The 12,339-nt window shown below is 36.6% G+C and overlaps 1 protein-coding gene across 2 annotated transcripts; it reads left to right on the forward strand.

The window, feature by feature from the left end:
* Nucleotides 1-5,058: 5,058 nt before the first annotated feature.
* Nucleotides 5,059-10,010, forward strand: LOC111540579 (dol-P-Glc:Glc(2)Man(9)GlcNAc(2)-PP-Dol alpha-1,2-glucosyltransferase). 2 transcript variants are annotated; one of them, XM_023208940.1, is made up of 3 exons: nucleotides 5,059-5,546; nucleotides 6,738-6,935; nucleotides 8,638-10,010. In XM_023208940.1, exons 1-3 carry the CDS (start codon nucleotides 5,376-5,378, stop codon nucleotides 9,688-9,690), a joined length of 1,422 nt encoding a protein of 473 aa, XP_023064708.1. In that variant the 5' UTR covers nucleotides 5,059-5,375; the 3' UTR covers nucleotides 9,691-10,010. The 2 variants fall into 2 exon arrangements, with proteins under 2 accessions (XP_023064708.1, XP_023064709.1); XM_023208941.1 differs by having other exon boundaries at nucleotides 5,249-5,520.
* Nucleotides 10,011-12,339: the final 2,329 nt, after the last annotated feature.

The following is a 12,339-nucleotide window of genomic DNA, read 5'->3' on the forward strand; positions in this document are numbered from 1 at the left end:
ACTAACATTTGGAGGCAGTAAAAAACAGTGTAATGTTTCATTTTATTATAGTAAATAAATGTAAATCATTTAATATAGTTTGTTTCCTCATTCAGAAAACCAACCCGAAATGAAGCAAAAACGAAAGTAAATTTAGAAAGAATAGGAACCACAAGAGATCAGAAACTACCGATTCAATGTTTCTGCTTTGTCTGGTGAAAAGAAAATCTCTATGAGGGTTTCTGTATTTAAATTTAATTAATGAAAAGTCAGGTGATCTCCATTCTCACTAAATTGAGAGCATGCACATATTGAAAGAGTAGTATTTTGAATGTAGCCAAACGTTTCACCAGTGCAGGGTACCTAATGCCCAGCCTAAGGATGCCCACTTGTTTTACTCTGCTTCTAAAGCCAAAAGGGAATTAACCAGAAACCCTCCTCGATATTTCACATACACTGTCTTTTCAGTAATAACAATTGTATCATAAATCTCACTCTAACGTCTGAAATTTTAAAATTAGTAAGATCATAGTACTGTGTCTCTTAAACTGTAAAATTATTTAAGAAGTAAAATTAATTCAATGTCTTCTCTTCTAACTTTTTACTTTGGTTGATTTAATAGTACTGTAATTTCATCAGTGTTGTAGCCCAATTCATTTAATAATCAATTTATGATTCTCTTAAATTTTATGTAGTTTAAAGGAAAAGGAATTCATGAAGTTTCTTTTCCTGGAATGTTTCTTACCGAACTGGCAGCAATAGCTGTAGGACTATGGTGCTTCAGCTACTTATTTTAGCAAAAAGCACAGTTCCTTTTCACACAGTTTTTTGAAAGAGAAGACATCCATCTGAATATAAATATATGTAACTAAAAATCATTAAATTGTAAGTATTTAAGCTCCTTTTCAGCTGCTAAGGAGGAACACCATCCTATATGTTCATTGGCAAGGAACTTTGTTTCTTGGTAGGATGAAGCCTGGAGATGAAGAATCGGAGAAGCCAGGGGACAAAGCAGCATGAGTGATCAGAAAAGCAAGGGAACTGTAGAGGACAGCAGTATCCTCAAACTCTCATGTCCATCACGTCCACCTGGGAATCTAAGGGAATCATAACTGATTACAAAATGAATGTTAAAACACATATTACTTGGCTCCCTCTGCTATCAGAATTTTTTTTTCAGTAGGTCTAAGGCAAGACTTAATTATGTGCACATCTAACACGTTCCCAGGTGATGCTAATGCTGTGGTACAGGGGCCACATTTTAAGAACTACTGTTATAAAAAATATTTAGGAAATTTTGCTTTGGGTTGTATGGTATATCTTTCTAAATGACCAAGTGCATTAGTCCTCTTCCACACTGCTATAAAGAACTGCTGGAGACTGGGTAATTAATAAAGGAAAGAGGTTTAACTGACTCACAGTTCAGCATGGCTGAGGAGGCCTAGGAAATTTACAATCATGGCTGAAGGGGAAGAGAAGCAAGGCACCTTCTTTACAAGATGGCAGGAAGGAGAATGAATGCAGGAGGAACTATCAAACACTTGTAATATCATCAGATGAGAACTCACTCACTATCATGAGAACAGCATGGGGGAAACTGCCCCAAGGATTCCATTACCTCCATCTGGTCTCTCCGTTGACACGTCGGGATCATGGAGATTATGGGGATTAAAATTCAAGGTGAGATTTTGGGTTGGGGCACAGCCAAACCGTATCACCAACCATCTCTCTTTGTCTGAGACTACAGAATTTACCTGGCCTGAGGCTTTCAAGGGTAAAACTAGAAAGTCTGTCACAAATCAGAAAGATTTGTTCTATGAAAGCTATCAGAATCAAAATGGGGCCACTTGTATAAACCCCTGAAAAATGGAGCTAAGGAAGACCAGAAAGGGAGGGTTTATATTCATGTATGCCTGATAACAAGAACTACAACAAAAGACTGCACAAATCACAACTTTGCACAAAGGCCGCCACAATCTCACAAAAAATTACTTCTGCAAGGACATTTGCCCAGCAACTGCCTGTCCAACCTCAAACTGGTGCCGCCCTTGTTACCAGTCCTTATAACCAAGGATAATTGTTTTGTAACCCTCTTCATTTTTCTTTTAAAATCCTTTGTCTTCTTTTACCTTCCTATGTTCATTGTATTCTTACTCTAATGCTAAATCCCAAATAAATATTATTGTCTTTTAGAAGAGACTCTGTGTGTGTGTGTTACTTACGTTTAACCAGCCCCCTACACAATGTCTTCAAGACATTTTCAGTAGAGCTAAAATACTTGCTAATGCTTTTGTACTAAACTGTGTGTGTTTTTTTAATTGGTTCATTAATTTTAAAATTTAGATTTTAGATTGGTATGTTAAGATTGACCTCAAGGGTAGAGTTGCATTTTAGAGGTTATCATCTGTGATTTTGGCCCGGGGTGCAGTACTCTGCTGTAGCTAGAACGAACGAATTGTCACCTAGAAATGAGTAAACCATCACTATGATTAGCAAGTGGCCAATGTTTTCATTCAGCAACAAGTGAAAAGGGGTGCAATAAGAGGCAGCATGTTTTGTGGAGTAATACTTCAAAGTTATTATAGTTATGGTCTTTGGGGAAATTCACTGTTCAGATACGGCTGTTTCAAACAGTTAAGTATATGCAATGTTATGTGAGTTCATCAAATTAAGAATGTCTTAATTGATCAAAGAAAGTTAGGTTATACAGGAGAAATAAAATCAAAATCTTAATGGCTTATAAACCAAAAAAAGATTTATTTCTTGCTAAAACCACCTATCCTTAGAACCCCAACAGAAATTGCCCATTTTTCTGCCATAACTTACCATAATTCAAGTAGCACAAATAAATAGTTGATGTTCAATGATAATGGGATTGCTCATCCTAATGACTCTTTTTCATAAAATAAGTATCTACGGAAAATGGGATTTGGAATTCTGAATGGAAAATATAAGTTGAAATTAATGCTGAGCTAGTTTTAAAAGATAGGTCTAATAAAATGTAATCGATTTCATTAAAACCGCAGAGGTAACTATTTTAATAGGTCTTGATTTAGGAGCAGAGCTTTGGAAAGCATTTCAAAATTAAAGATGTCGTAATCTAAGAGTAGAAAATCGACAACAACTTCATTGATTTGCAGATAGTAAAAGTAATTCACTAACAAATGAGTGAAGTACGCTACGAAGAACTCTACTGGGCCCATGGAGCTTCTTAGCATTCTTAGGTAATATGTTTTACATCAATGGTTTCCAAATATGAAGATTATTATTCAGTGATTTGAGAAGGCACTCTAGAATCTAGTTTTTCACAATGATCCCCCAGCAAATTTTCATGCAATTAGTCTGTAAGATCAACTTTTTTTTAAAAAGATGAAACTCATATTTCAACTTGGTGTATGGAAACAGAGGAGAGTGGAATGTAAATGTAAAGTTATTGGGACCAGTGAAACATTCAGTACAGTATGCATTGTAGATTATTTTAAACTATAAGGCTATGAAGTTATTGTATTACTCTTGGTCTGATGTTCTAATTCCTACATTTGATTCTGACACTAATTTTTTATGTAATTTTAAGTAAATCCTTCATTTTTTTAAAAAAACAGCTGCTTTTACAAAATGAATTCAAGTAGATTATTAACAAAGATCCCTAGCAATTCTAAAACCCCATATTTCCTTGAAACTTTCCATTTTATGTAAAGGGATGTGTGCAGCATGTATAGGAGTCAAATGTTTAACATAAGCTATTGGTGGCAATTGTTATGAAGAAAAATGGATAGCATAAATGTCTAGTCTTGTTCTACTCCCTTTAAAAACTACCTACTTTTCTAGGGTGGGTCAGTAAGCTGCAGAGTGTATATATAACACGATTTAGCAGGTCAACAGGTCAGTGGCTAATTACTTGTAGATCACATCAACCTCTTGAAGACCGAATCATCTGGAGATATGTTACAAGCGACTTCAACAGTAAGTACAGCATGGACTCAATAATAAAATGGGAGATAATGGTTAAAACAAAGCTAAGCATCACATCAGAGTAGGAGCTTGACATGATTTTATTCCAGTAATGTAAATGTTCCCATCCTAGCCCTCATTCACCACTACCTCCTCTTATCATTGAGGAAACAGGCAGAGACAGAATGGAAAGGCAGTCAGCTTAATTTACGAAACTTTCTTAAGTTCAGAAAGACTGAATTAGTTTTGACCCAGAAAAAGAGCTCAATTGAGAACTCTGAGGTTAGCAACCTTAAATCCTGACTCAATTCTGATATATTTCTGCCAAAGGCAACGTGACTGAGGTTACCTGAGAGACAGTTTTACTGCAAAACATGGCCAACCATGCTCAAGACAAAATTACACACATAATTTATCTTCGGCATTCTTCAAATTATTTACCTCATCTCCTGCCCCCAACACTTAATCCCAGAATACAGGAATTTGATGATGTCTACACAGCCTATAAAAGTCCACAAATTGAAGTGCCTACTGTGTGAAAGCCATTTGGGGGACTACAAACATAAAGGATGTATAATCCCACTAAGATGTTCACGCTTATGATTTAGTAGGGAAAGCAGAACACTGCCTTACAGATTTACAGACACAGAGAATTCTAAAACATCCCAAATTCTAAAATATATATATATATATATTTTTTTTCCAAATCCCACAGGTACCGAGATACGGCTATGAGAGTGCCTTAGGAATGTCAGTTTAAATCCTGTGAGGGCATCCACATCTTGAAAGAGTTCTCTTTTAACCTAAACAAACAAACGAACAAACACTCCTCTCATTTAAGTTCATTCGGCATTGACGGGTCTCTGGGTCTTCAAATTTTCATCTGAAAGTCTCAGTCTTTGCTATCACAACCAACGCCCCCTTCCTACACTCCAAAGTTGATGGAATGAAAAGTCGTGGAATTGAGGGTTTAATAAAAAGAACAGCAGTAACGGTGGGGGGAAATGTGTAAATTTTAGGGCTTGGAACTGGAGACGTGGGGAAACGTCGCCACCTTCTGGTAAGTGATGGAAATGAGCAGGAGAAAAGATCCAAGCTAAGAATCGGCTTTTTTTTTTTTTTTTTTCAAAGCAGCAAGCCACGCACCTCCCGCTTAGGCGAACTCCGAGACCCGCCCTTTCCGGAAGTTTTGACACTCTGTGCGCCTGGGCAATGTGATTGACAGGGTAATCATCCGGTCCGTTATCTAAACCCGTCACTCCGGGAAACAGCGACCCGATCTTTCCGGATCCGCGCTTTCCCAGCATCCTTTAGCCTTCCGGTATGTGGCCCCGTCTGGCTAGTCCCGTCTAGCGCGCCCATTTCGAGCCCAAGTTTCCAGCTCGGGTTTCCGGGCTCAGAATTTTCCAGGAGTGGGTTCTTGGGCAGTGGCTGTGGGAGCAGGAATGGCGCAGCTAGAGGGTTACTATTTCTCGGCTGCCTTGAGCTGTACCTTTTTAGTGTCTTGCCTCCTCTTCTCCGCTTTCAGCCGGGCGCTGCGAGAGCCCTACATGGACGAGATCTTCCACCTGCCTCAGGCGCAACGCTACTGTGAGGGCCATTTCTCCCTTTCCCAGGTGGGGTCTCCAACCTGTCCCCACCCCAGGAGAGGCCTGAGAGGTCCCAGCGTCCCCAGCTCCTTCTCCCATCCTTAGACTTAACTCGTCCCGTTCCACCCCACCAGCCCCAGACCATGAAAGAAACTGGGTATAGAATTTTGTTCCTCTCTGAGATCTGTGAAATGTTTATTAAATGAATGAATAAACAGTAGATCTGTCTCCCAGGAAGGAATGATCTGGGAGAATACTTAATGGGGAATTGAGCGCTCCTCTTGGCAGCTGACGATATCTATCCCACTTTGTCTTTCCTTGTCTCGGGAGTAAAGGCATTGCGGTGCTCCTTGGAAATACCAGAAAACTTACCTTTAGCTCACCTGTCAAGCACCTCACTATGCATTTTAGGGGTGGGATAGTATGGACTGGAGGGATCTTCAGCTACCAAAAAGTGACCCATTTATAATCACAAATTCCTTCCCTGAGTATTTTTAGTGAACTATCTGTTAACTGGATAAACTGGCAACCAGTCCAGTCACATCATTTTTGAATATAGATTTGACTGTGCGAGTATGTACATATAAATATCAAAATAAACATCGCCAGCTTTTCTGGTGACACAATATAGGATACTGGCTAGAAATATAAAGTCTGTTTTAGAGAAAGATCTGATCTTAAATCATGGTGCTGTGGTTTCCTACTTTTGTGATCTTGGAGATGTTCTGAGTTTCAGAAATTCAGGTTACCCATCTGCAAAATGGCAGTAATCTTTACTATAAGGCATATTGTACCGTTAATAACAGAGGGTTTGGCACAATTTCTGTCTCCGTTTATGTTAGCTGTCATCATGGAGCCTGTGGACCAAATGTTTTCCTAAACTTAGAGTCCCAACCAGTGTTTCCATGCTTTTAAAAACTGGAGCATTTGCAGCTTATTTACCAAAATAAAGACTTTTTAAAGAACATTTCTTGGAAAATAGAAATAGATTTTAAGTTGTTGTGTCTTGGTTGCTGCTATCTGAACAATCACTAAGCTGGTCCGGGGGCAAAAAATAAGAAAAACTAATCCTGTTTTGCCAAGGACTTACTTAATCTTGTCAGAATAACTTCTCAACATTTCTGATTGTTGCTGGAGATGAGACGTGGGCTTGACATGTTTGTGTCTGTCTTGTTCGTATTACCTCTTGCTTTTACTTCATTTCCTTTCATTTTAAAGTGGGATCCCATGATTACTACATTACCTGGCTTGTACCTGGTGTCTGTTGGAGTGGTCAAACCTGCCATTTGGATCTTTGGATGGTCCGAACATGTTGTCTGCTCCATTGGGATGCTCAGATTTGTTAATCTTCTCTTCAGTGTTGGCAACTTCTATTTACTGTATTTGCTTTTCCGCAAGGTACAACCCAGAAACAAGGTATGTTTCGAAATACTTAATTACAAGTTTATGTGTAGTCAGGTCCACAATTACAATGAATTAGCTTTATGAGATTTGGTGAAAAATGTCTTTAACACTTTGTAACTTTGTATTTTTGTATATTATGTAAAGGTAAACATAAATCCTCCATCTCCATTTTAGAATAAATTTGTATTTAAACACTTGAATAGCTTATTTGTAAAATCTAAAGTAAATATTTGTTAAGTGAGTGAAACCAGTTCAATAAATACTTACTAAGCTTATTCCATGTGCTAGGCACTGGGACAACAGAGCTAAATGAGGCAGTCTTTTTCTTGTAAAACGTATATATTCATTAGGGAAAACACACTTTACCTGAGGACTTTTGATGTGATAACAGTGCAGGCCCTGGAGGTAGATTGCCTGGGTTAGAATTCTCTCCCTGCCACGTAGCAGTTTTGTTACCACCGTGGGCAGGTTAACCCTTAGTGGCTCCGTATCTTCATCTATTAAATAAGAATAATAATAGAATCTGCCTTATAGAACGGTCATAAAGGAACAACGAAACTTAATAAATGGAAGATGCTTCAAATAGTGCCAGATACATAGTAAAGGCTCAGTAAATATTAACTCTAATGATTATTTTTAACTATAAGAGATGATTTTAGTAATGTCAATTATGATAGAGTGGTACAAATGAAATGATATGAGGATACAGAGAAGGAGCAGGGGAACACTTAGTGCTTTTCTGGGAGGGAGGGGAGTAGGTGGCATTCAGTAAGTCCTCACAGAGAAGATGGTACCAGAGCTGAGTCTTGATGAACGGATAGGGCTGTAGGGTGGGGAATTAATCCTGAGGAGACAAACAGCATAAGCGAAGGAAGAAAGGCATTGAACAATGAGGTGCAGGGAATTGGTCTTGGAATTACAGGATTAGAAAGTAGAGGAATGTAAGAGTAGAGAAGAAGGTCATGAATGCCTTTATATGTCACGGAGAGGACTTTGAACTTTAGCATGTAATGGAGAGACCTTAATTTTAGTCAAGGAAATGGCGTGGTCTGATACAGTGATTTTGATTAAGTGGAGTATACAATTCAATAACATAAGAACACTTTCAAATTCTGAAATAGCATGTCAGAAAGGCCAGAAGAGGATATAGAACTTTAGACTGGCTCACTTTTCAGAAAAATACCTGTTATTTCATCATGAAAATTTCATCTTGAAAAAGTAAGTCTGGGTATAGTAGTAAAAATACCATATGCGTGTTTACATTCTCCCTTGTGTAGAGTTATGAAGGATTTCTTTAAAGGAAAGTGGTGATTATGGCTAAGTGAATCCTTATTGAAGGCACTAAAACATAAGCTCAGGGAAATGGAGCCAGCACTGTGTCCTGTTTATCTCCATAGTCCCCATAGAATTTAGTCGGTATCTTGCACTCAGTAACTCCCTAACTAATCATTGCCTGATTCAAAATGTGTTAAGCTACAGAAGCTTTGGCACACACATGGTCTCCAAACTGATAGGTATAAATAAAAAGTACCAGAAAGTATTCTTATAAATGTATATTGTGTTTTTGCAAAGCCAGAAATAAGATTAGTATTAATTTTATTTAAATAAGGTTTGAGTAGTTGAGTAGTTTTTAAATAAATCTCTTCATTAGGTAAACAGAAATAGCATTTTTGATCATGAAAATAATTTTATCTGTGTTTTTTCTTCCTCCAAGGCTGCCTCAAGTATCCAGAGAGTCTTGTCAACATTAACACTAGCAGTATTTCCAACACTTTATTTTTTTAATTTCCTTTATTATACAGAAGCAGGATCTATGTTTTTTACTCTTTTTGCGTATTTGATGTGTCTTTATGGAAATCATAAAACTTCAGCCTTCCTTGGATTTTGTGGCTTCATGTTTCGGCAAACGAATATCATCTGGGCTGTCTTCTGTGCAGGAAATGTCATTGCACAAAAGTTAACTGAGGCTTGGAAAACTGAGCTACAAAAGAAGGAGGACAGACTTCCACCTATTAAAGGACCATTTGCAACATTCAGAAAAATTCTTCAGTTTCTTTTGGCTTATTCCATGTCCTTTAAAAACTTGAGTGTGCTTTTCCATCTGACTTGGCCCTACATCCTTCTGGGATTTCTGTTTTGTGTTTTTGTAGTAGTTAATGGTGGAATTGTTATTGGCGATCGGAGTAGTCATGAAGCCTGTCTTCATTTTCCTCAACTATTCTACTTTTTTTCATTTACTCTCTTCTTTTCCTTTCCTCATCTCCTGTCTCCTGGCAAAATTAAGACATTTCTTTCCTTGGTTTGGAAACGTAGAATTCTGTTTTTTGTGGTTACCTTAGTCTCTGTGTTTTTAGTTTGGAAATTCACTTATGCTCATAAATACTTGCTAGCAGACAATAGACATTATACTTTCTATGTGTGGAAAAGAGTTTTTCAAAGATACGAAATTGTGAAATATTTGTTGGTTCCGGCCTATATATTTGCTGGTTGGAGTATAGCTGACTCATTGAAATCAAAGTCAGTTTTTTGGAATTTAATGTTTTTCATATGCTTGTTCATTGTTATAGTTCCTCAGAAACTGCTGGAATTTCGTTACTTCATTTTACCTTATGTCATTTATAGGCTTAACATACCTCTGCCTCCCACATCCAGACTCGTTTGTGAACTGAGTTGCTATGCAATAGTTAATTTCATAACTTTTTACCTCTTTCTGAACAAGACTTTTCAGTGGCCAAACAGTCAGGACATTCAAAGGTTTATGTGGTAATATCAGTGATATTTTGAACTGTAAAAATGGACTTAATGATTAGACTATTTCTACAAAGAACAACTGAATAGGTAGAAATCATGGAATTTCTTTTAGGTGCAGTGGTGGTCCTCAAATTACATTATATATATATATGTATTTTTTAAACATATGTAAGAAATCAAGTGGCAAAGAACTGAGAAAGCTTAAGACCTGCTTCAGAAGCCTGAATAATGGGAAAATTGTTTTCAGATATCTCATATTGCTGTCATAATGTTGGCCCCTCAAGAAGCTTGGGAATGTTTTGTATGTACAAGTTTATTAAAACTGGGTATGCTTCATATTACTGGAACTAATTTATTCTCTTCAGAGAGAAATATTAGGTTAGTACAAAAGTAATTGTGGTTTTGCCATTACTTTCAGTGGCAAAAACCACAATTACTTTTGCACCAACCTAATAACAATGTATTAGCAAATATTTACAAATGGTCAGGCGATATTCTTGATTGAAAAGTTGCTTAACATTTCAGTAAATATAATTTTAATTCTAAGTCAAAATAGAAATGCATAAATAGTAAATGATAAAGTAGAGACTCATATATGTCTGTCTAGGCATCAAATTGTTGGTTATTGTTTACAATCTAGAAATGATGAAGCTCTTTCACTAATTCCTAATATGAAATGTATGATGGCCAAAGACAAATTTTGTTGATTATAATCCTTTAAAAGGGGGATTTCCGTTCTGAAATACATATTGTATTAGCTTCCCAGGGCTGCCATAAGAAATGACCACAAACTTGGTTGCTTGCAGCAATTTTCCTCACAGTCTGAAGGCCAGAAGTCTAAAATCAAAGTGTCAGCAGAGTTGGTTCCTTCTGAAGGCTCTAAGGAAGACTCCGTTCCATGTCTGTTTCCTAATATCTTGTGGCTGTCTGAAATTCTTGGAGTTCTTTGGCTTATAGACAAATCTTGTCCAAGTATTGCAGACAGCAGTCTTCACTCCAGTCTCTGCCTCTGTGCTCACACAGCCTTTCCCTCTGTCTTCTCTTCATTACCTTTTAAGGACAGTGTCTTTGAATGTAGGGCCCACCCTGATCTACAATGATTGTGTCTGGAGCCCCTTAATTATGTTTACAAAGACCCATGTTCCAAGTAAGTTCTTATTCACATGTTCTAAGTAGACAGGTCTCTTCCTGGGATACTTTTCAGTCCATGACAGTTACTAAAGGACATTTTAGGATAATCCTCATAATGATTGCTACCTTTTAAAATTTTTTTATATATCAAATTATAGTTGTATACACTTATGAGGCACAAAGTGGCGTTATGATTTTAGAATATAATGTGGGATGAGTAAATAAAGCTAATATTTGACATATTTTGTGATGAAAACATTTGAAATTTACTCTCAACAGTATTGAAATGTACAGTGCTTAATTATTAGCTGTATTCACCATGTTGTGTAATAGATCTTTAAAAAGTCAAACATATTCCTTCTGTCTAATTGAGGCTTTGTATCTTTTGATTATCATCTCCCCATTCCCACATCCCTGGCCTCTAGTACCCATCATTCTTCTCTCTACTTCTCTGAGTTTAGTTGTTTTAGATTACACAAATAAGTGAGATCATGTGGTATTTGTGTTTCTGTGTTTGGCTTACTTCACTTACCATAATGTACTCCAGGTTCATCCATATTGTTGCAAATGACAGAATTTCTACCTTTTTAAAGGCTGAATAGTATTTTATTGTGTATATATGCCATATTTTCTTTATCCATTCATTCACTGATGAACACTTAGGTTGATTGAATAACTTGGTTATTGTGACTTGTCTGCAATGAACGTGGAGTGCAGACTTCTCTTTGACATACGGATTTCAAATCTTCTGGATAAATGCCCAGAAGTGGGATTGTTGGATCAGGAGATAATATCTTACCTTTTAAATAACTCTCAGTATCTTTACTGAGAGGTTAAAAAATAAGTGACTTCTGAGGTAATATACAGCTAAAGGTGACTAGTGTTTGATTCCATTATCTATTTTAAAAAAGATGTCAGCATTGAAAGAAAGTTGAGAAATCATTTGGTCTGACCTTATTTTGTAGATTAGGGAACAACTGCCGGGGTAGGATTATTTTGTGTTACTTTTTGAATTTTGTGTTTATTATTTTGAGTGTATTTTTTGGGTTGTCATTCCATTACAGGAAAGTATTATTTGGGCATGTTAACTTTGACATGTAAATTTAGAACTATGAATAGAACTCATCTTTTAACATAATTTTATGTTTCTAAACTTTGAAAGTAGCTATAAGTGAACAAATTACTTTCCCCTCAATGTCAAATTTTGCTTCTCTGAGTTTTAAGTAATGATTCTACATTTACAAATATAAAATTGTGTGCAGGTGAAAATTGCAAGTATAATTTGAATGATAAATACAGACCATTTTTTGGTTATACTCTAGCACCCAGAAAATTAGATTGGCATTAGTTATAACAGTGATCATAGAAAAACGTGTTTAATCCAGACTTTTTAAAAATTAGATGAGAGCGGACACTCAAAGAAATTATACTTTTGTCATTAATTTACTATAATGGAGAGCTAAATCCAGGAAGTCAAAATTGAAAAAGAATGTGTAATTTAGGGAAAATAACTTTTTGTCTGATAATATTAATG

The sequence above is a fragment of the Piliocolobus tephrosceles genome, chromosome 10 (genome assembly GCF_002776525.5).
Source record: "Piliocolobus tephrosceles isolate RC106 chromosome 10, ASM277652v3, whole genome shotgun sequence".
NCBI classification, from domain to species: Eukaryota; Metazoa; Chordata; class Mammalia; order Primates; family Cercopithecidae; genus Piliocolobus; species Piliocolobus tephrosceles.